The following is a 23,308-nucleotide window of genomic DNA, read 5'->3' as shown; positions in this document are numbered from 1 at the left end:
ATTTCAGGCACATATCTACAACAGAGCCAACATGGGAATATAGGAGGGTGAGGATGGCAGAGATAAAAAAGCCAACCTCAAAGTCAGAATAACCAGATTCAAGTTCTACTTCTTGCAGGCACTTGCTGAGTCTGGTGGGCCACTCGGACCCCCAGGCCATTCTCTAAGCCTGACAATTTCAGAACAGGGGCCCATCTATAGAGGAGGACATTCTTCACCTTGAATTCCTTACCCCAGTGAAATCCCAGATCTGGAACAATTTGTGGATGGGGGGGTACGCTTCTCCCCCAACCCTAAAAGGAAATATTTCTTCACCATCTGGAAGAAAGCAAAGATTATGTGATTCAACCTCTTCATTTTATAGAGGGGGATACTGAAACCCAGAGGTTAAAGGCTTGCCTAAGGTCACACAGTGTCACACATGCACACACACCCATCCACCCCACCCCACCCCCATTCATTTGATTTACCATCCTAGTGAACCTGGCAGAATCTGTCTTCTCTTAATGTGGTTACCTAGAGGGGACCCTGAATTCTCAGGGGCTCAGTGAGGAGGGGCACTGCCTGCCTTGCCAGCAATGATATGGGTTTGGCCACAGCCTGTACTATTGCCTCCCACCACCCCTGCCCCAGGGCAGGTCACCAGGAAGAAGCATCTTATGGCCATGGTTACTCATACAGATGACCTACATTCTAAGCAGGTATAGGAATGATCATTTGTTGTTCAGTCGTGTCCAACTCTTCATGACTCCATTTGGGGTATTCGTGGTAAAGATATTTGATTTCCTTTTGCCATTTCCTTCACCAGCTCATTTTACAGATGAGGAAACTGAGACAAATAGGGTTAATTGACTTGTCAGGGTCACACAACTGGTAAGTGTCTGAGGCTGGATTTGAACTCAGGGGGATGGAGTCTTCCTGACTTCAGGCCCAGTGCTCTATTCACTGCACCCCCTACCTGCCCCTTCATAATAAGATCATAGATTTAGAACTGGAATGAACCTCAGAAGTTCTGAAAAAAGAAAATGCATAGAGATGAGGAAACTGAGGCAAACAGGTTAAGTGACTTGTCCAAGGTCACAGCTAATGAGTATCTGAAATAGGATTTGAACCCAGGTCTTTCTTGCTCTGAATCCGATGCTCTCTCCAATACCCAATTTGAACGCTAGAAGGAGCTTACTCTCCGGGGATGTCATGACTTCTCTTCAGGATGTTCCTAAAGTCTGGACACATAGGCAAAAATGCATATTTTCAAGAAATGAAATGAATGAAAATTTCAACCACATTTTATTTAATTGGACTATTAGCAAATAACATCTTCAGTATGGTTTCCATCATTTGTGATGCAAAGGCTGGTGCTCTTTGCAAGATTCACATGAACTCGAAGCAATAACCCCACACTGCCGTCAATCTTCCTATGTGTCCAGACTTTAGGGACACTCCGTACTCAATAAAGTTCCGACATTATTTCTACGACCACCCCTTCAGTAGGGAGGAACCATGGAGAAGGGACTTAACCCTCCAGCCACTCTTCCCCGGTATTCAGAAAACATCGAAGCGTGTTGCCAGTTAGAAATCTTTTATTGAAAAAGGCCAGCTCTGGTTCTTTCTCTGGTCCTTCCCAGAGTGATGGCAAGGCTAGCACTGCCCCCACCATCTGTCTGCAGGGAACCTCCAGGCAGACTTCCCTTTCTCCATCCTTCCCCCTGCTGCCGTTTGAAGGATGGGTCACACTCCTTTGCTCTAGTTTCTTCCGCAGAAACTCTGAGCCATCATCAAAGCTGGAAGGAAACAAAGATCATTTTGCAGAGAAGAAATAGGCCCAGAGAAAGGAAGAGACGTGACTAAAGTGTCAGAACTTGAACTAAGGTCTCTCAATATTCAGTCGAAGGACTGTGGGGTTGGAAGAAAGAAGTAATTCCTGTGGGGAAGAAATGAATAGCCATCCACTACATGGAGCTGAGGGGCAACCGGGGTATAGCCTGGGCTGAGGGAACCTAATCAAGGAACGCTGGACACACAGAATGCTGGACGGCTTGATCTGAATGCTGGGAGGTCTGGCTTCCATTTTAAGACATGCTTTGTGGTGTGCCCTGGTAGGAAAGTGCATAGATGGTGCCCCACACTGGGGAAAGAAGAATGAAAAGTAATTCAGAAGCTGCCCATCATTATAAGAGCCAGCCTGCTCATCCATCCATCCATCCATCCATCCATCCATCCATCCATCCACCCATCTATCCATCCATCCATCCATCCATCCATCCATCCATCCATCCATCCATCCATCCATCCAGAGATACTCAGGTTGTCAGGGTAGGGGTGGGGAGAGCCCTGGGCAGGGTTTTATGTTAGAGACAAGGCAAGAGACAGAAAAGGGCTGACATCAGCTCAAGTGGTTCCCTCCTCCCCACACAGCCCGGGCTCACTGGGCCTCACCAAGCCAAGGGTGGGAGGGCCTTAGATGCTTAGATGTCTGTTTCAAACAAGGGGTTAGGGAAGCAGCTGCCACTAGTCCTGGTGGTGCTTGTCGGAGAGGAGGCTTCTTCTGAAACCTAAGGGGAAGAGAGACCAAGAGAGGCAGAGATGATCAGGGAGAGGGAGAGGGAGAGAGAGTGAGTGTGAGTGTGTGTGTGTTTGTGTGTGTGTGTGTGTGTGTGTGTGTGTGTGAAAGAGAGAGAGAGAGAGAGAGAGAGAGAGAGAGAGAGAGAGAAACAGTGAGTGAGAGAAAGAGAGGGAGGGGAGGGGGAAAGGGGGAAGGAGACAGTGAGTGTGAGAGAGTGTGTGAGAGAGAATGAGTGAGAGAGAAAGAGAGGGAGGGGAGGAGGGAAGGGGGATAGAGAGAAGAGGAGAATGAGTGAGTGGGGTGGGGGGAGTGGTGGGGTGTGGAGAGACAGGCAGAGGGAGGTGCAGAAAGTTAGAGGAAAGAGACACAGGAAAAGACACAGAAGTAGAAAAAGAACAGAGAGATGCGGAGAGAGACAGAACAAGACATGGAGAAGCAAAAAAGAGGCAATCCCAGAGACCCACAGAGGAGCAAATGGAGAGACGGACATACAGAGTCAGAGAAAGGAACACCCACCCACCCAGCCAGAGAGAAAACAAGGGGCAGGCACAGGGTGGAAAAATCCCTGCTGTGACTCGGACCACAGAGGAACTCAGCACCACCATTGCTCTGATAATCTGTCTCTTCTTCACAACCCATCCCCCCCCGCCCCTCCCCCGGGGCCCTGAGGACAACCTCATTTCCTTCCCAGCTGTTCAGAAACCAAAATTCCTGGCCAGACACCACGACCTCAGTGCCCTCAGCCTTGCGGCCGGAGAGATTGTCTAGGAAATTGGAGCAGAAGCACCTCCCCCACCCCCAACTTTTACCCTGGAAGTTTTGGGTGGAGGGAAATTAGAATGGTTTCCATCGAAGATCAGAACACATCTCTCCAAAATCCCGCCCTTCCCCCAAACACTGATCTGGGTGAGGGCAAGGAGAAGGGAGGCAGAGCTGGGAGGAGCCACCAATCATTTCCAGGGCTGACTCCCAGATGTGTGGTCCTCAGTGACTCCCAGATTTGACTCTCCCAGCTTTGTTACGACCTGTGACTTTCTCCCCAATCTGACCACCAATAACTTCTGGGTCTCCCCCAAGCTGTGCAACCTTCAGCGACTACAGGCTTGATCTCTGATCTCTTGTTCTTTGAAATTATGTGACCCTGTAATTCACCACGGAAACATCTGCTCACCACTTTCACGGCCAGGTCAGGATCCAGGACTGAGGGAGGGGCCGGATTGCCAAAGATGGGGTTGTCGAAGCTCTGGTTCCCTCGATCTGATGCAGGTTCTGATCTCTGCCATAGAGTGGGGATTGGCAGGGGCCACAGCCTAGGCCAAGAAGGGGAAGGTCAGGTGAGCCTTGAAAAAGAGGAAGCTTGTAGGGACCCTCATAACCTCCCTTCCCACCTCAGTCCTCTCCAGCAATAAGAACTGGGGACTCCGGAGAGGCTGACCCCAGCTCTGTGACCCTGGGCAGGCCTTTCCCTTCTCCGAACCTTTTGTAAGATATAGATAATTAAAGAATCAGTGACTGGGAGAAGTCTCTTCTGGCTGGATGCCTTTCATTTTACAGACGAGGAAACTGAGATCCAGAAGGGCAAGGATCGGCTCCAATGTCCCTCTGATTATAAGGGTAAAGAGCCAGGGTCCAAATCCAGGTCCTGTCGTCTCAAAATCCTCTGCCCTTTCCACCCTTCATTCCTTGGGGAGGTGAAGGTGGGTATGGCAGGAAGAGAGATGGAGCTAACGGTGCACAGTTGTTTAGTGCTTTAAGCTTTGCAAAATAATGAATCTCACAACCACCCTACGAAAGGGGCTATTATTAACCCCATTTCACAGATGTGGAAACTGAGGATAAGAGAGGTTCTATAGCTAGTGTCTGAGGCAGGATTTGAACTGAGGTCTTCTTTACCTCAGGTCTAGGACTCCTATCCACTGTACCACCTAGCCACCCCAAACCGAGAAATCACTGCACCTAGATGGGAAAGCTCTTGTAGCCTGTAATCACGTTGTAAGCTGTAAAACATACCCTACTTACATGTGAATTGGGTGGGAAAGGAAATGTTTCATTTCCCTTGAGTCTCTCTGCCTTATCCGCACTGTTTCTTAAGGCTAAGGTACATGCACTTATTGCTGTTCCCAGCTTATTCTAAGACCAGGAGTAGGGTCTTTCAGCAAGTTCACTCCCTAGGTCCCCCTCATCACCATCACTACTCAGTGACCTTGGGCAAGTCACTTAACTTTTGAGGGGCCTTCTGATCATCTCAAACCCACTGGAGCCATTCTGGAAAAATGGGTACCCCCAATCCAACCCTCGTTCACACTGCCCATGCTGTCAGCCACCTTCCTAATGTACAACTCTGGCTATGTTACTCTATGGTTCAAAAACCTTCAACGGCTCCCTATTCCCTAGAACAATGATTCTGAAGTCTGTGGACCAAGAACTCCTGGGAGGTCATGGAGCGATGCAAGGAAGGGGTCCAAGAATACATTCTGGGAGCATATTGAGCCCTGCCCTCCCTTAGCTCTTTAGGTTACATGTTACAGAATAATATAAGAATGGTATTCTGAGCCGAAGTCCTTGGTCTTACCTAGATGAGAAACTTTCTTAACTATTAATTCCAAGACAATCCCCTCAACTAAATCTGGTTTCCCCCTTTATCGAAAGGCTAGTCAATTTCTCTGAGGAATTTGGGTAGAAAATTCAGAGGGAAACTCCTTTCTCCTTGAGAGAATGAGAGCGGAAGGTGACGGTACAAGGGCAAGAGACCCTTGATCGATCGTCTTAAGAAAGTCTCTTCTTTTTTCATGCGTTGATCTGATTGGAGTGATGGTCAGACTAAGAGAAGGGAGATAGGTGCCTTTGTGGCTTCAGTTAATGGGAGTATCTCTTGAGTTCTTTGACCAGTGGTCCCCTTCCACCATTTCAAAAGAGTGTTCAAAGAGGAAATGAATAGCGTCAGGAGAATGATTCTCTGGGGAGTGCAGACATTCTCAATTTTTTTAAAGACTAGGTTGGACATGCAAAGGCTACTTATGGGCCCAAACTCAAGCTGATCAGCACAAAAGCTGGCCCTGAACTTCTTATTTGTTCTGTGGTGTGACCTGAGCCAGATCAAAGACCCATCTCCAACCCCACGGCAGCTCAATGCTCCAGCCTCAACCTCCCCAGGGGCAGAGATTCTCAGGCATGCGCCCCTGTGCCCAGCATGCAGACCTTGAAAATGATGATTCTTCTGAGACTTTTACTAAACTCAGACTCTTTGCTAAGTCCTGATTGGAGTTTTGTCTGTTGTTTGAGATTATAAATTGTAATTCCAAAAATGGCTTGTGTGAGAGGGTTTTCACAGGCACTGGGGACAGCGGGGAGGGAAAATGAGGAATAACTCTGCCAGTATTTGGACGTCTCTCTAAGCAGAATGTTTAGAATTAGTTTAATCTAAGTTAACAAAATTGCTTCTGGCAGGCAGTGCCTAAAACACTGAATATAAAATTTTCTTCTATTCCATAAATAAGCAAGCATACCTCCTGAAAACTGAAAGAATGTCTCAAACACGGATTGCATTAATATTTTTTCAAATGTATAAAGATGCTAACATGATTAGTAAAATACAATTCCATTTAAAGGTATGGTCAAATTCATAGTAACTTTTTATCATCTATTTTCTTAATCAATAGGGAAGCACTATGGCACAAGGGAAGAACACTGATTTTAGAGTTTGAATCCTAGCTGTGCCATTGACCTTCGGCAGCCAACTTAACCTATGTGGGCCTCAGTTTCTTCGTCTGTTAAAAAAAAAGTTGGGGGAGTGAGGGTTGCACTAAAAAATCAGTGCTTCTTAAGCTGTGAGTCATGACCCCATATGGGGTCGTGAAAAATTTGGCAACAGTAAAAGGTTTCTGAATGGGCAATGACCAAAAATTAATTAAAAATCAAACCCATAATGAATCTGAGGTGTTTCTGGCAGTGCTTGCCCAGGTTGCGTCATGCAACTTCACTGCAGCCTTGGTTCTGAACACACAACATGCGCACTTTTGCTCTGCACATGCCCTCAGCCATGCAATGCCAACCCATGCTGCCTCAACTCGAAAATGAGGTCTCCAGTGGAAAAAGGTTAAGAAGCCCCGAACTAGATGACCCCTGAGGTCTTCTACCTAAGATGGCCCTATGGTCCTCCGTTAATAGGATAACTCTCTACTGTCTCTACTGTCTCTCCCTCCTACTTAAGAGTCTTCTTCCTTGCTCTCCAGTCCTCACAGCTGTGAAAGCCCTCCCTCCCAAAGCTCCCTTATTCTGATTTTTTATACATGTGTATGCGTGTATACTATATTACCTGCACATGTGTACGTGTTTATGTTGTCTTCCCAAATAGATTATAAACTCCTTGAGGGCAGGGACTGTTTCACTGTCGTCTTTGCATTCCCTTTGTTTAGCACGGTGCTTGGCGCATCGTGGGCCTTTAATAAATTCTTCCCATTGATTGGGCTCGCTTTCCTCACCAGTTCTAGGGTACACTGTCCTCTTTTCTCACATCCCTTGCCCCTTCATCCTATTGTGGCTCCCACTGTTCCAAGCCCCCACCATCTTCCTTCTCTTTTGTATTTGTGCTGCTGAAGTACCACAGTCACGCTGACAAGGTCAACTACAAATCTACATAATCTCACTGGGTCCTTGGTGTTATTCAATAATCATTCCAGACATTCAAAGCCTCAGCCAAACCAGCCTACTTGATGGTCCCCAAACTTGGCATTCTATATCTTTTGTGCCTTTGCATGGGCTGTGTCCCATGCCTTGAATGAACTCTCTCCTCATATTTCTAGCTCCCTTTGAGGCCCAGCTGAATGCCACCTGCTATAGGGGACTTTTGGCCTTCCTACTGTTCAATCTCTCTTCCCTTCTATTTCTTTTCTCAGAGAGAAAGGAGTTTCCCCCTGAATTTTCTATCCTATGCCCCCTCCCAAAAAAGTGATTATCCCTTTGGTATGGGGGAAACCCAGATTTATTTGAGGAAATTATCTCAGAATTGATAGTTAAGAAAGCCAGATAAGGGTTTCTCATCTAGATGAGACCAAAGACTTCAGTCTAAGGTACTGTCCTTAGGTACTGCCCATCCTCAAATTATTATGGATCTACCTCTCTGTGTTTGTGTTCAATCCAACAGTTGTACCCCATTGCCTACTACATGCAAGACTCTCCCTTTTCCAGTGGAATGTATAATTACTCTCCCTGAGAGCAGGCAGTGACTATTTTTCCATGTGGAGGCATCCATGATGTTTCTTGACTTTAAAAAGGGGTCCTGATACTCCAAATGGATGGAGCCTACTGGCTTATTAGGTGAAATACAATTTTTCTAATCAGACAATGGGAACCCTCCACAGTCTGGCCAATCTACCTTTCCTGCCTCATCTCTGGAGGCTCACTCTCACACATGCTTCATCTGCTCCAACCAAACTGGTCCCTTCATCTCTAGGATGCACCAGACCCACTCCAGGCTCCATTGTCCTTCTGGTCTCGAATGCCCTGCCCCTCCCTTTCTGCCCATTCCAAACCTATGTGACTTCCAAGTTTCTCCTTTTAGCAAGCATTCCTTGGTAGCTCCAGACTTCAGGGACCACCCTCTTCTCAGAGCCCTATAGCCTTGATATCTATGCATGACATTTTATCATATTTCATATGATACTTAAATGTCTCTGTAGGGAAGGTCTGTCTTTCCTTAGATTGTGAATTTCAGAGCCCAGGGTCTATTCCTCCTCCATCTCCCCTAGCTTGTAAGTTCCTTGAGGGCAGGACCCTGATTTTTACTTATTCCTGTATCCTTCTACAACATAGGAAAGCCTTAGGACAGACTGATATGGGGTGAGGAGACAGCCCCAGTGGGTGGGACCCACCCTTACCTGACCCGTCCGGTCCGGTGAAGGAGCAGAAGACCCCCAAGCAGAACCATCAGCCCCAGGACCAAGGCAATAGCCATGCCAGTCACTAGCCCTGAGGTCAGGCTGGTTCCTGTCTGACCAGCTGTAGAGCCACTGCTGCCTGAGAACTCCACGTCCCCCCACAGGACTCCAAAGGCTGCCCCTGAAAAGGAGAGAAGAAACAGGACATGCCAAATAAAGAAGGGCTCCCTACAGACCATCACCTCCTCATCCAGGAAATCTTCCCTGACTAACAGCACGAGAGATCACTGAAGAGCTAGCGCCACCCCTGAGCACTATGGGTCCTGTGTCGGGTAAGGATTTTCTTCTGTTTGGAGAGGAAACAGCAGAGGTTTGTGTCTGGGCTTCTGGGGAGCTGTCCTGCTCCAAGGATGGTAGAAGGACATTCTTCTCTGGTAGCTACCTCCCGTTATTCTCCACCCTAATGGCCCTTTCTAATTTTGACATTCTATGTTCTCTTATTCTCAAGATTCTTTCAGCTCTGACATTCTGTGTTCTAGAATGAGCAGGTGTTTGAAGACTCTGGAATGCCCAGTGAATCCAGAGCTGAGCGGGTCATTCTATATGATCAGAAGGCTGCTCAAAGCTCTCTTCTTGTGTAGATACCAGTGTTCTCACCCTGTCACTGAATGGCTGAAATGTAGGTTGGGGGGAGAGGACCAATCAATCCATATTTATTAACCCCTACCATATATGTATATAAATGTACATGTGTGTGTATGTGCATCTGTATTATATATGTATATATATATATATATAATATATATATACACATATATATATATACATATATATATATATATATATATATATATATATATACATACACACACACACACATATATGTCAGGTACTGTGCTAAGCCACCCACCAAAACCATCTCCCTACCACTAATTGGCAACTTAGCCAGTGACATTGATAGAAGAGGTCTCTATAACTATCCCTGAGACTTCATTGGTACACAATCTCTTAGTCTATTTTGCCTCCAATCTGGGTCATTCCCTTTGATCTTCCAAGGTTTTGGGAAGAAGATGCTAACTGTTCCAAGGTCTTCCCGGTAACCCACATTGCGCTCTCATTTTCCATTCACTTCTCAGATTCTTGACTTCTGAAACAGATCTCTAAGGTTACCACCAATCTCTCAGTGGCCTTTTCCCAGTCTTCATTCTTCTCGACCTCTCAGCCCTGGTCACCATTGACCACTTCCTCTCCCTGGATGCTCTCTTCTCCTTTATCTTTTGGGCTACCCTGCTTCTCCTTTCGTTTAACTAGGCCTCTCCAGTCTCTTTATTGGGATTGTCATTCCTGCCTTACCCCTCTAAGAGGGAGTGACCCCCAGGCTCCCTTCTGGGCCCTCTTCTCTTCTCCACAAACTTCCTCCCTGAGAAATCTCATCAACCTCCTTGGACTCAATTATCATCTCACCTCGGGTTCTTCATTTATAAAATGGAAATATTCGTAGCACCTACTTCCAGGGGTGCTATGGTGATAAATGAGGGGGTTGGACAAGATGACCTCTCGGACCCGCCCAGCTCCAGATCTGTGATCCATCAAGAGGAATGGATCATAGTACAGGAGGGAAATGGCCATTAATTGCTAGCATTTATATCACGTTTTAAGGCTTGCCAAGTGCTTTAAATAAACTGTCTCATTTGACCCTGTGAGGAAGATGATAGAATTTTACAGATGATAAAACTGAGACTTGCCTAAGATCACCCAGAAGGACTAGAATTAAGGTCTTCCTGATTTTAGGACCAACACTCCATCCACTGCATTGTACCTGGGGGAAGGGTGGGGGTATATCTCTGAGCTCAGGGAGCCCAGCAGGCTCAGAGGCTGAGACCACGAAACTCAAGGTTCCTGACTTAGGTCATAATGGTCAAAGGAAGTTTATAACAAAATGAAAAGTGAAAGCCACAGGCCTGAAGGCAAAGTCTCCTGGGAGACCAGCTCTAATACTAGGAGCCAGTGCCCAAGGAAGCCAACTTGGATCTAGGTAGCTCCAGACAACCAGGTATCACTTGTCACTTTATATGACACTTTACGTCACTTTCCTGCTCTAAGCTTTGGTTTTCTTGTATTTAAAATGGGGGTAATAACACCTCTTTTATCTTTCTCTGAGGAATGCTGTGAGAAAGAGACAGTGATTAGCAAGGTGCTTTAGAAACCGTAAAGAGCTCCTCGCAACATTGTGAAGGGTCACGAAGAAGGCTTCCTCGTGGAGGAAGGACTGGAGGAGCCACTGAGGTGGAGCCATGAATTGGGAAAGTCAGTGCTACACAGAGACTGTCTCGATGCCCCTGCTCAGTCTTGCTCTGGACCCAGCAGGACAGGGCAGTGTCTCTTTGAGGAGCTTGATTGGGGCAGTGGGGGAGTGAGGGAGCACAGTGGGGGCCATACCCTGCTCAGCCACGTCAATGAGGATGGTTTGGGCCACATCTATGGCTGCCCTTCCTGCTTCTGGCCCGGCTCCATCGTCGGTCAGCACCAGTTGGATCTGGGTCATGGTCTCGGCCTGTCGCCTCCTACGCGCCATGTGCCCCGACCCTCGCAGAGTTGGTGCCCAGCGTACTTTTGACATGGCCATGCGCACCCCTGAAGCCTGGGGCTGAGGATGGCATGGGATCAGCCTAGGGCCTGCGGTGGAGCAGGGTGGACAGGCCATCCTCTGAGAGGATGACTAGGCTGTGGGGAGCTTGAGGGCCGGGGTGGGGTGTGGATAGACTGGTCCCTGGGGGAGGAGGCAGAATGTGGAGCATGGGTTCAGACTGGAAGTCTGGGGAGAAGGGGGGATATTCGCTGGGTAGAGAATGAGATTCAGCTTAGGGAAACAGAGGTAGTAAGCTTGGTAGTGAAGCGGGACAGCCTAATGATGTGGCCTGGGGTGGATAGAGCATCTTCTTTTGTTGAAGAAGGGCATTGGAGTTTTTCCATAGATGGTTTCAGTGAAGGTTAGAGGAGGAGGAGGACGTGGTGAGGAACCCTGGGCCTGAGCCTCAGCCTGTAGGCCCAATCCCAGAAAACTTGATCCTCTCTCTCCAAAGGCTCCCCAGGGAGCGGTGGCTGGAAGAAGGGGCCAGCCACATAGGACCATTACTTTCTTACCATTCTTTCCTCAAAGCCTTGTTAAAGGGAAGAAGGAATGAGGAAAGAGGAAGGAGATGAGCATTTATTAAGCACCTACTGTATACTAGGTTGGAGGCAGCTAAATGGCTCACTGCATAGGGCATTGGGCCTGCAGTCAGGAAGATTCGAGTTCAAATCCAGCCTCAGACACTCACTAACTCTGCGACCCTGGGCAAGTCCCTCAACCTCTGTTTGCCTTAATCCACTGGAGAAGGAAGTGGCAAACCACTCCAGTATCTTTGCCAAGAAAACCCAGCATTGTCGTGCTGTGGTCCATGGGGTCACAAAGAGTCGGACACAACTAAACGATCGAGCAATAACTATGCCCGGGCACTGTGCTAAGTCCTTTACACATATCTCATTCGGCCCTCAGAACAGCCCTGGGAGGGAGGCGTTTTCATTTCTCCATTTTACAATTGAAGCAGACAGAAGTGAAGTGACTTGACCAAGGTCACAGCTAGTAAGTGTCTGAGGGAAGATTTGAACTCGGGTCCTCCTGACTCCAAGCCAAGTACTCTATCCCTTGCACCACCAGCTGCCTGGAGAGGACAAAGAGGAGAGAAGAGTGTGGGAGAAAAACAGAGAGAGGGGAGAATAAGAGAAGGAGAGGTAAAAGGAGAAAGGAAGAGGAGGTGGTGGGGAGAGAAGGTACAGAGCTCTGGGAGGGGGGAAGTTCCCCCCAGCTGGAGGGGAGGTCAGTCCCCTTGAATGAATTTCAGGAATGATGAACTGAGGCAGATGACTGAGGGGAGGGGATGCATGGGGGATCCTGACCTTTCTTCTGAACTGTACCCAGAGGCAGGATCTCAACTTTCCCTGAACATCTTAGTTCAGAGGAACCTGAGAGACTCCTGGGACAGTAGGGAAGAGCCTAGGGAAAGAGGCCTGGGGCCTAGCAGGCTTCCCTCCCTCCCTCAGCCCCACCTCACTCCCAATTCACACTACCAGGTCCAGGAAGGTCTGAAGCAGCCTCTGTTTGTACTGGTGGAGATCAAAGGCCTGGGTGTAGTTGAGGAAGAGCACAGCTCCTGTGTAGCAGGAAAAGAGGAGAACTGTGGACCCCTACTCTTCTGGGGAGCCCACAGGGATTTACTCACCACCCAACCCATCTCTGTGTGTCTGCCCCTCCCCAGCTGTCCCCATGGCAGGTTTTAGAAATTGCAGATGAAAGAGTCCCGGGCTGGAAGTCAGGAGGCCTGGCATCTTGTGCCAGCTCTGGCCCTGATTTGCTGTGTGATTATGGATTTCCCCTCACAGAGTCTCAATGTCTTCATTTGCCTAACGAGGGAGTTGGACTATAAGGGGTGAGGAACCCATGGCCTCGAGGCCACATGTGGCCCTCTAGGTCCTCAAGTGCAGCCCTTTGATTGAATCCAAACTTCATAGAACAAATTCCCTATTGTTCTGTATAGGAAAGCTACATGTAGAGAGTATACTAAAAGCAGAGACGTCACCCTCCTGACAAAGGTCAAAGCTATGGTTTTTCCATTAGCAACGTATTGGCTGAGATGGAGCCATGAATTGGGAAAGTCAGTGCTACAGAGAGACTGCCCTGATGTCCCTGCTCGGTCTTGCTCTGGACCCAGCAGGACAGGGCAGCGTCTCTTTGAGGAGCCTGATTGGGGCAGCGGCAGTGAGGGAGGACTTGAAGGAAAGCTGAGTGCTGCAGAATTGATGTTTTCAAATTGTGGTGCTGGAGAAGGCTTTAGAGAGTCCCTTGGAGAGCGAGGAGATCAAATCAGCCAATACTTATAGAAATTAATTCAGGCTCTTCACTGGAAGGTCAAATACTGAAGCTGGAGCTTAAATACTTAGGCCACATAATGAGAAAACGAGACTCACTGGAAAAGACCCTGATGTTGGGAAAGGTTGAAGGAAAAAGGAAAAGGGGAGGGCAGAGGAGGAGATGGACAGAGAGTGTCACAGACGCAATGAATATGAACTTGGACAGACTTTGAGAGATAGCGGAGGACAGAAAGGCCTGCTGGGCTATGGTCCATGGGGACACAAAAAGTTGGACGTGACTGGAGGACTGAGCAACAACATCCCTAGTGCTTAGGGAGCACAGCGAGTGTGGAATAAATTCTTGTAGGTTGATTCTGTCTTTGAGAGCAGATATCCTTCCTCTGGCTGTAGGAGAGCTTCTCTTGCCCTACTCCATCTTGCGGTCCACCCGCTTACCACAGATCTCACAGCACTGGCCCACAGGCTTCAGGGCTCCTTGGCAGGCAGGCTTGGGGCAGCGACCTCCAGAGGTCTGGAGCACAGAGGCACAGATCCAGGCCACGACCTGGAATGGCATCCATCAAGTACACTCAGCAAACACCCAGAATCCCTCATGCCTTTGCTTGTGGACGTGGGGAGTGAATGAGGGTACCCAGGTAGAAGGTCCTTGACCATGAGCCTCCAGGGAGTTCATAACCTAGTCTAGGAAGAGCAGGGATAAGAGGTGGACAGGTAAAACTGTGGAATAAATAATTCAGAGTGTGACCAGCCACAAAAGCAGGACAAAGTGTGTGAGCATCCAGTGGAGGGAGGGATCTGGTCCAGCTGGGGGATTAGAGAGAGTTTCACCAAGGGAATGGCTCCTGAGCTAAGCCTTGGAGGACAAGAAGAATTTCCAAAGTCACATGGGGGTTGGAGACTGGAGGAACATGAGAAAGCATTCTTAGATGTTAGTCCTTCCTTCCTTTTTTGACTGTCATCCCCTTCCAGGCCCATCTCTACCCACTTCCCACTTAGACAGCTATAACGCCCCCACACCAGGTCTCCCCAAGCCAAACCATCACGTCCATACTCTCTGGGTCATCTTCCCAAGACACAGATCTGACTATGCTACTGCTTGGCTCCAAAATCATTCAGGGACTCCCCATTGCATTCCAGATCTCCCTAATCAGCCTTCAGCCTACCTTTCCAGATTTATCGAACACTACTCCCCTCACCTACTCCATTCTAGTTCATCCAAACCAAACGATACATTGAACTTTTCTGATAGTGTATGCAACGTTCCACACCCATAGTCTCCCACGTCTGCAATGAAGGGAAAGGTGCATTTTCTCGATGCTTTTCCAGGGCCAAGCAGAGCTATTATGATCATATAACATTCAGTTTTGTATATCTTCTTCTTGTTCTTTCTGAACTAAATGATTTCTAAGCTCTCTAAGATGGGAGGTGTAGGGGACTCCAGGGCTCACCTCATCATTCCCACACTCACAGCCCGAAGGATCCTCACAGGGGTCGGGAGCCAACCTCAGAGAACCTGCTCCATGGAACTGTAACTTCCCAGTGCTGCTGGCCAGGTAGGCAGCCAGCTCCTGATCCGTGTTGAACTTCTGTAGGGCAAGGAATCCACCACCACCCCCGCCCCCCAACCTCAGAATTACTGTAAATGAAAATAGTAATTATCCCTTTGACAGCTGGAGAAATAGAGGCCCAGAGGAGTGAATGGAGGTATTTGTTTAAAGCCATGTGGCTAGTGAAGCCCTTTTTGTAGAGGGAGGGAGGGAAGAGAGACAGACCAATAAAGACACAGAGATGGTCAGAGACAAAAAGACACAGAGAGAGACAGAAACAGAGAAAGAGAAGGGGAAGCAGGAAGAGAGAGATGGGGAAGAGAAGTGGAGAGAGAGAGAGACAGAGAGACAGAGACAGAGAGGACAGAGAGACAGAGAGAGACACAGAGAGACAGACAGAGATAGAGAGACAGAGACAGAGAGACAGAGATAGAGACAGAGACAGAGAGAGACAGAGAGGCAGACAGAGACGGAGAGAGAGACAGACAGACTCTGACTCAGCATAGGCTTATAATTAAGTCTACAGTTATTGGTCCATGGATTGGTTTTCTTTTTTCTATCCCGATTGCACGGTCTGCTCTTTTGGAATAAACGCTTGCTGAAAATGAACACCATTTAAAGGAGCAGGCAACTGCCGAGATAATCATTTGCCGGGCAATTTGAGGCAGGTGAAGAAGTGGAAAGAGGATAAATTCACCAGGTCCCAAAAGTGCTAACAGTCTGGAAACAGCAAAATTCCTGTCCGAGGAGATCCTTAAGTGGGCCAGTAAACCCAACAAGGCTGCCACTGCTCAGCTCTCGATTATGTTCAATTCAGTGTAGCAGTGAACTTCACTTGTGATTAACGGGTCACTGAGGAGGGTGCATGCCTGTATTTCTAGGCCCCCTCCCCTTTCAGGAGCTCAAAAGTTCCCAGACTTCCCTTCCTCTCCCCTCCCCTCAATGCAATATCCACCTCCCATTATCCTTCAATCCCTCTTCCAGAAGGGAAAAATTATACTTCCCATTAGTAAGGGATGCTAATAGGAGGCCATGCTAGTCAAAGGGCATCAGGACTAAAATCTTCATCCCCTGACGACCAATTTAGGGCTCTCTCCATTGCTCCACATTACCCTTTTATGTTACCCTAGTAAAGGAAGCCTTCTAGATGGTCTTCAGATGAGGGAGGATAGCTGAAGTTCTCCCTACCTAGGGAAGGGAAGCAGGTCCAGATCCCTGGTTTGTACGCTGTACTGCCCAGACACCCGACCCCACTCACCTGGCCCAGAATGGATATACTATGAAGGCTGATGGTCCGGCCACCAGCCCCCAGGTCCACACGGAAGGAGGTTTCTGGTGGGAAGATGACATCATCCTGGCGACAGGGGATACGTTCAGCATCCACAGAAAATAGGTGGTCACTGTCTTCTAGGTCTGTGTGCCACAAGGAGGGGTCATACCAGCTATACCGATCAGCATTTAGGAAGTGGATGTTGTGATCTGAGAAGGGCAAAGACAGTATTGCCGGTGAGGGCCAAGCCGGAGGCCCTGAGACTGAGACATGGGTGTTATCCTGGCACTCCATGGTACTCAACAAGTCAGTCGATAGTCCTAACTAAGGGCTGCTATCTATCAGTCAATCAACCAGTCATTAGTAAGTGCTTACCGTATGCAAGGTGCTGTACTGGGCTGTGGAGATTAAAAAAAAAAAAAACAAAACTGAGGCCTTTCCTGCCCTCAAGGAGATTACATTATATTGGGGAAGGCAATATGCAACAAATCTGTAAGTATATAAAAATGAATACTAGCTCACTTGAGGGGTGCAGGAGAAGAAGGTAGTAGCAGTTGGGGGCATGGTTTTATGAATTCAGGCACACAGATACACTGTTGGTGGAGCTATAAATTGTTCCAAACGTTGTGGAATTCCATTTGTATTTGTGCTAAGAGAGTGACTAAAGACAAAAAGAAAGGTTTCATATACACCACAATACTCCCAGAATCTCTATAGCAGCACTTTTCATAATAACAAGGAACTAGACCCATTGGGACTTGGTGAAATAAACTATGGCATATGAATGTGACAGATGTTACAGCATTGTAAGGCTATGAATATAGAGAAGTACTGGAAGACTTATATAAACGGATGCAAAGTAAAGTCATCAGAATCAGGAAAACAATATACACAATTACTACACCAATGTAAATTTTTTAAAAAGCAACAACAAAAATAAAAACTGAATTATGACAAAGCTTATCCCTAAAAGAAGAGATATGAGAATGCACCCCCCACCTTTTTGCAGACATAGGGGACTATGGGTGAGGGATACTGCATGTGATGTTGGACTGGGTTCATGTGTTGGTTAGTTTTGCTTAATTTTTCCTTCCCCCATTTCTTTTTATTATAGAGGATGACTCTGGGAGAGGGATGAGGGGGTTTTATGATGTAAAGGTAATATAAAAATGAGTTCTCAAAAAGTTACAAAAACTTTAAAACAATAATAAAAGGAAAATCTTCACATAGGAGGTAAAGTTTGACATGAACTTTGAAGGAAATTAGAGATTCTCAGAGGAAGGAGAGCATTCTGGGAATGAGGGACAGGCTGGGTAAAAGGACAGAGATTGGGATACTCAGAAGAACTATTTGCTGATCGCTATTCTAAAAATTATGGGGGGAAGAAACAAAAAATAGGGACAAAATCCCACCTTCAAAAAGCCCCTGTTGTGATGGAAGAGACATGGCCTTGCCCTGGGGGGACTCTACCATTCTCTAGGAGGAAAGAGCTCACCCTGAAGGTGCCCATTCTGAGCAAGCCTTGTTATACATCACCTGAATCTGAGCTGGGATCAGAGGCACCATCAAACGCAGCGAAGCCAGCACCAGGAGCCAAGATAAACTCTCCATCTAGAGGGAGGTGCTAGAAGAAACAAGAAGGGAAAAGAAATGCAAATGATCAACAGCCATACTTTCCAATACTCCAAATCAATGATAGTAACAATAGAGAGCATTCATATAGCACTGTAAGACTTACAACATGCTTTACATATCATCTCATTTTTTAATTTGATAATAGAAATGCAAATTAAAACATCTCTGAGGTTTCACCTCACACTTGACAAATTGATAAAGATGATAAAAGATGGGAACAATGAATGTTGGAGGGGCTGCAGGAAGATCAGCACACTAATACGCTGTTGGTGGAGCTGTGACTTGGTCCAGCTTTTCTGGAAAACAATTTGCAATTATTTAAGAAAAATCTCTGAGCTCTTCATACCCTTTGATCTTGCAATTCCACTAGGGGGCACATACTCTCTAAGGAGGTTAAAGATAAAAAGATCCCACATAGACCAAAATATTCAATGCAGCACTTTTTTGTGACAGTAAAAATCTGGAAACCAAGTGGGCACTTGTCAACTGTGGAATAGCCAAACAAATTATATATAAATATAAATTTAATAAAATACCCTTGCACCATAAGAAAACCAGTATGAGGAAGCCAGAGAAACATGAGAAGACTTATGTGAATAGATGCAGAACAAAGTAAGTAGAACCAAAAGAACAATAGACATAAGGACTTCAAAAATGTGAAGAAAAACTTACTAAAAGATATCAGAAATTAAGCCAAAGCACAGACCAATCTCAATTACAGAGGTCCAAAAAAAAATGTATTTCCTTCCTCTCAACAGAGATGTGGTGGGCTACAGGTTTGAAATGAGGTGAATAGTGTCAGATGTGGTCAATGTGTCATTTTGTTTTCCTTAATTATACTTCTTTGTTACAGGGCAAGGGAGGTGTTGCTGGGAAAACAGTATAAAAAAATCAATCTGTATAAGGGAAGCAAGTAACGTAGAGGGAATAGGAATCAGAAGAGTTGAGTTGTATTCCTGGCTTTGTCCCTGGATCATTGTGTGTTATTGGGCAAATGATTTCTCCTTCCTGGGCTCAGTTTCCTTCTCTGTAAAAAAAAAAAAAAAAAAAAAAAAAACAAATGGGGGGAAGGGAAGGAAGATTGGACCAGATGGTCTGTAAGGTCTCTTCTTCGTTCTACCTTTCCAACTAGTTTTATTATACGTCATTCCCCTCCATATACTCTCAGATTCAGCCAATCTCGCCTTCTTGCTTTTCCTCACACACACACTATTCTATCTACTGTTTTTGCATGGTTGTCCCTTATTCCTGGGCTGTATTCCACCTTTACCTCTCTCTCTTAGAATTCATTCAAAGCTTGGCTCGAATGCTATTTTCTACATGAGGCCTTTCCTGATGACCCTCTCCTGCCCCCCCCCCCAGCTTCTATTCCTCTCCTTCTCCAATCACCTTATATTTATTTGGTATCTATTTTGCATGCTGATATGCATCTGGAATGGGAGACTGGCCTGGCTCTTAAGAATACATACAGCAAGTTTTGTCTGATGCAATCTGTCACGTGGATGTTTGATGAGTCAACTTCTGGACAAGAGCACTAGAAGGCTTTACTTTGCATTTTGGAACATGACTACTTCCTGTCCACTTCCTGTGGTAGTCCGGGAAGGGAATTATGGTCTAGGAAGTCACAAAGATGATGAGGGGGACAGCAGAGAAATCCATTAACATTCCTTCCAGAGGCATCACACTCATGAGTTTATTACAATACTCAGAGAAAGAAGAGGGAAAAGGGGGTGAGTGGGAGAGGGTATGAGCTTGGTGACTGGCTAAAAACGAGGACACAAAGACCCAGGGGTAGCCCAGTGATTTAGGTCCTTGCAGTCTCTTCCTCAGGTGGTCTGGTTTGGAAGGAAAATCCACAGGAGCAGGCATCGATGATGGTGAGATCACAGGTTCACTGAGGTACAAAGTGTTTCTTTACAAGGAAAATGGTCTTCAGATTGGGAAGGATAGGACAAAAATGATTAACAAGGTCTCAGAATCCAAGATAAGTGAAAGAGTAAGGGTGCACTGAGGTGCTTCCCTCAGTGAGTTCAAGTCAGCAGACTTAAATGAACTGTAGTCTCAGGAACTTAAAGATCAGATTGATGGGATTGCCGGACGATTGTTAACAACCTTAGAAAAACTCCAGAACAACAGACAGACCACAGAACTAGGGAGAGGCAAATAACAGCACAGTTTTCAAAGAAAGGGAGGAGTTAGTAAGTTATGAGCTGGAGGCCTTGCCGATTCCTAGAAAACTTTTAAAGCATATAATTCAACGATGGTTAATATTTAGAAATGCAAATCACAATTTCTGAAAGTCAACATGGCTTCATCAGGGACGGGTCATGTCAGTCTAACTCATTTTCTCTTTTGAGAGGAGGGATTAGACTTATTTTGCTTGGCCCCAGAGGTCAAAATGAGGAGCAATGGGTGGGTGGAAGTTATTTGGGGTATTGACGGGTTGCATGAGTTTTCCATGGTGAGGCAGCTGGTGGTATAGTGGGACAGAGTATTGGGCTTAGAGTCAGGAAAATTCAACCCCTGACATTTACTGTGTGACCTTGGGCAAGTCACTTAATCTGTTTGCCTCAGTTTCCCCATCTGTAAACTGGAGCTAATAGCATCTACCTCCCAGGGTGGTTGTGGGGATCAAATGATATAATAATTGTAAAGTACTTAGTAAAAAAAAATGTGCCTGGAATATTGTAAGTGCTAAATAAATGTCAGATATTATTATTATATTATAAGGGCTTTGTGGTATCAGAGGAAAGAGGGCTAGAGTCAGGAGCCCTAAATTTCTTTCTTACTTACTAGCTTTGTGATCTCGGGCAATTCATTTCCACTTTCTGAGCATGTTTCCTCATTTATGAAGTAATGAACTTTGGACCACCGCCTCAACTGGACTGTTTCAACACTTGTCAGAATGGGAGCTGCCACTATCATTGTCCTTCTTCATGGGGTCCTCCTTTAAAACACAAGGAAGTAGGAAAGGAGTCATAATCTTGTTTTTTTCTGCAGACATGAGGCGTGACTCGTGCAACTGGTTATATTTCCATGAAACATGAGGAAGCCGGGGTTTGGGGGAATGCGGGAGGGTCACTGAAGGATTAGCCTTGACATGAACCGGAACGTTCCCCTAGCCAACTGCAGGGCAAAGGCTCTATCGCTCTCCCACCATCCCCGACACACATCCATAGCTGCAGGGAGACCTAAGGAAGAACTTCCTGAATATTAAGGGGTGAGGGGAATCAAAACAGGAAGCTGGAAAGCTGTTAGGACTGGTATAGAGAGCAGTGGGGAGACACTTCTGAAGGGGGATGCTTGGGATGACTTCTAAGGGTCCTCTCTGCAGCCGGGAGCCCAGCCCTCTCCATTTGCATTCCAAAAGGTGCAAGCAGGGCTCTGGTCAGCAGATGGCAGCAGTTGGCTGAATCACCTTCCATGTTGGAGCAAATCCAGAATGGACGCGAAATGCCTTTACCCAGAAGATAGCTGGATTATAGGATTTAGAGCTGGAAGCAATTGCTTAGAGATCCTCTTGTCCAAACTCTTCATATTACAGATGAAGAAACCGAGGCATGGAGAGGGGAAGGGACTTCTGTAAGGTTGCAGAGAGCCAGTGACAGAGCCAAGACAGAAGGCCAGGTTTCCTGTCTGTTGGCCAGTTTGAAGCTAAGACACATACATACAGTAATAAGGCAGGGGCAGAGCCCCAAGATGCCTGTGACTAAGGCAATGAGTCAACAAACATGTGCCAGGCACTGTGCTTAGTGCTGGCCAAAGAGGAATTAGGAGGAGTCAGGTTAAGGAGGGACCATACATCCCAAGCTAGAAGGAACCTTAGAGGCCATTGAGTCCAAACCCATCATTTTACAGATGAGGAAACTGAGGCACAAGGAGGTAAAGTAGTTTGCCCAAGGCAGTACAGATCTAGGTAGCAGAGCCAGGATTTGAACCTACATCCTCTGACTCCCAATCCAATGTCCTCCAATTTAACAAGCAACTATTAAGTGTTAACATATGCAAGGGCCTATCAAATTGCCTAACATGACGAAACAGGAAAATGATAAATGTTGGGGAAGAGGTGGGAAAGTTGGAACACTAATACATTATTGGTGGAGTTGTGAACTGATCCAATCATTCTGGAGAGCAATTAGGAACTATGCGCAAAAGGGATATAAAACTGTGCATACCCTTTGACACAGCAATACCACTTCTAGGTCTGTATCCCAAAGAGATCATAAAAATGCAGAAAGGACCCACATGTACAGAAAATTTATATCAGCTCTTTTTGTGGTAGCAAAGAATTGGAAATTGAGGGGGTAACCTTCAATTGGGGAATGGCTGAACAAGTTGTGGTATATGAATGTAATGGAATGCCATTGTGCTATAAGAAATGACGAGCAGGCCAACTTCAGAAAAACCTGTAAAGACTTATATGAACTGATGCAAAGTGAAATGAGCAGAACCAGATCATTTTGTGATAACTGACTATGATAGACTTCGCTCTTCTCAGCAATGCAAAGATCTAAGACAACTCCAAAAGACTCACAATGGAAAATGCTTTGTTCTGCCGTCTTCTCTCTTCTCTCTATACACCTCTCACTTAGTGATCTCATCAGCTCCCACGGCTTCAATTATCATCTCCATGCAGATGATTCCCAGATGTATATAACCATCCCTAGTCTCCTTCCTGAACTCCAGGCTCACATCACCAGCTGTCTTTTGGATATCTCCATCTGGATGACCCATAGGCACATCTTAAAAAATCAGCTGTCCATTGTATACAGTAACAGCCACACTGGGCAATGGCTGACTTTGATAGACTCGGCTCTTCTCAGCAACGCAAGGATCTAAGACAACTCCAAAAGACTCACAGAGGAAAATGCCATCCACATCCAGAGAAAGAACTTGGGAGTCTGAATGCAGATGGAGGCATACTATTTATTCTTCTTTTCTTTTGTTGTTTCATTTTGTTTCTTCTTTCTCGTGGTTCCTCCTGTTAGTTCCGATTCTTCTTTACATCAAGATTAATGTGAAAATATGTTTAATATGAATCTATATGTATAGCCTATATCAGATTGCACACCCTCTTGGGGAGGGGAAGGAGAAGGAGGGGAAGAAAATTTGGAACTCAAAATCTTATGGAAGTGAATGTTGAAAACTAAAAATAAATAAATAAATTATTTTAAGTATATATATATGCAAGGTCCTGCAGGAGATAACACGATAGAACACACTTCTATAGAGCTCAGGGGATGAAAAAGCATCTTCATAATTAACCCATGAGATAGGTTGTACAAGTATGATTATTGCTATTTTACAGATGAGGAAAACAAGGCCAAGGGAAGGAAAGTGACTTGCCTAGGGCCACATGACTAGTATCAGAGGCTCTTGGGGAAGCAGACTCAGATCTTCTGAGTCACAAACAAGTACGATTTCCTAATGAAAATTTACCCAGCTCTTTGCAAAGATTAAATCAGACTGTACTGATCTCAAGCATTGGAAACTTCCAGAGTCAGAA

The 23,308-nt window shown here is 46.2% G+C and overlaps 1 protein-coding gene across 1 annotated transcript in view; it reads right to left on the bottom strand.

Annotated features, from left to right (window-relative positions):
- Positions 1-2,465: 2,465 nt before the first annotated feature.
- The window catches only part of AMN (amnion associated transmembrane protein), a 66,749-nt gene continuing 45,906 nt past the window's right edge, over positions 2,466-23,308 (bottom strand). Inside the window, exons 4-12 of the mRNA XM_036749688.1 lie at positions 17,704-17,791; positions 16,156-16,376; positions 14,799-14,936; positions 13,786-13,894; positions 12,550-12,632; positions 10,879-11,086; positions 8,440-8,620; positions 3,735-3,873; positions 2,466-2,552 (exon numbers count right to left, since the gene is read on the bottom strand). Coding sequence (XP_036605583.1) covers positions 2,466-2,552; positions 3,735-3,873; positions 8,440-8,620; positions 10,879-11,086; positions 12,550-12,632; positions 13,786-13,894; positions 14,799-14,936; positions 16,156-16,376; positions 17,704-17,791 — 1,254 coding nt within the window. The remainder of the gene's footprint in view (positions 2,553-3,734; positions 3,874-8,439; positions 8,621-10,878; positions 11,087-12,549; positions 12,633-13,785; positions 13,895-14,798; positions 14,937-16,155; positions 16,377-17,703; positions 17,792-23,308) is intronic.

The sequence above is a fragment of the Trichosurus vulpecula genome, chromosome 3, assembly GCF_011100635.1.
Source record: "Trichosurus vulpecula isolate mTriVul1 chromosome 3, mTriVul1.pri, whole genome shotgun sequence".
Classification (NCBI taxonomy): Eukaryota; Metazoa; Chordata; class Mammalia; order Diprotodontia; family Phalangeridae; genus Trichosurus; species Trichosurus vulpecula.
Note: the sequence above shows the minus strand (reverse complement) of the source record. Positions and strands in the feature narration are given on the sequence as shown.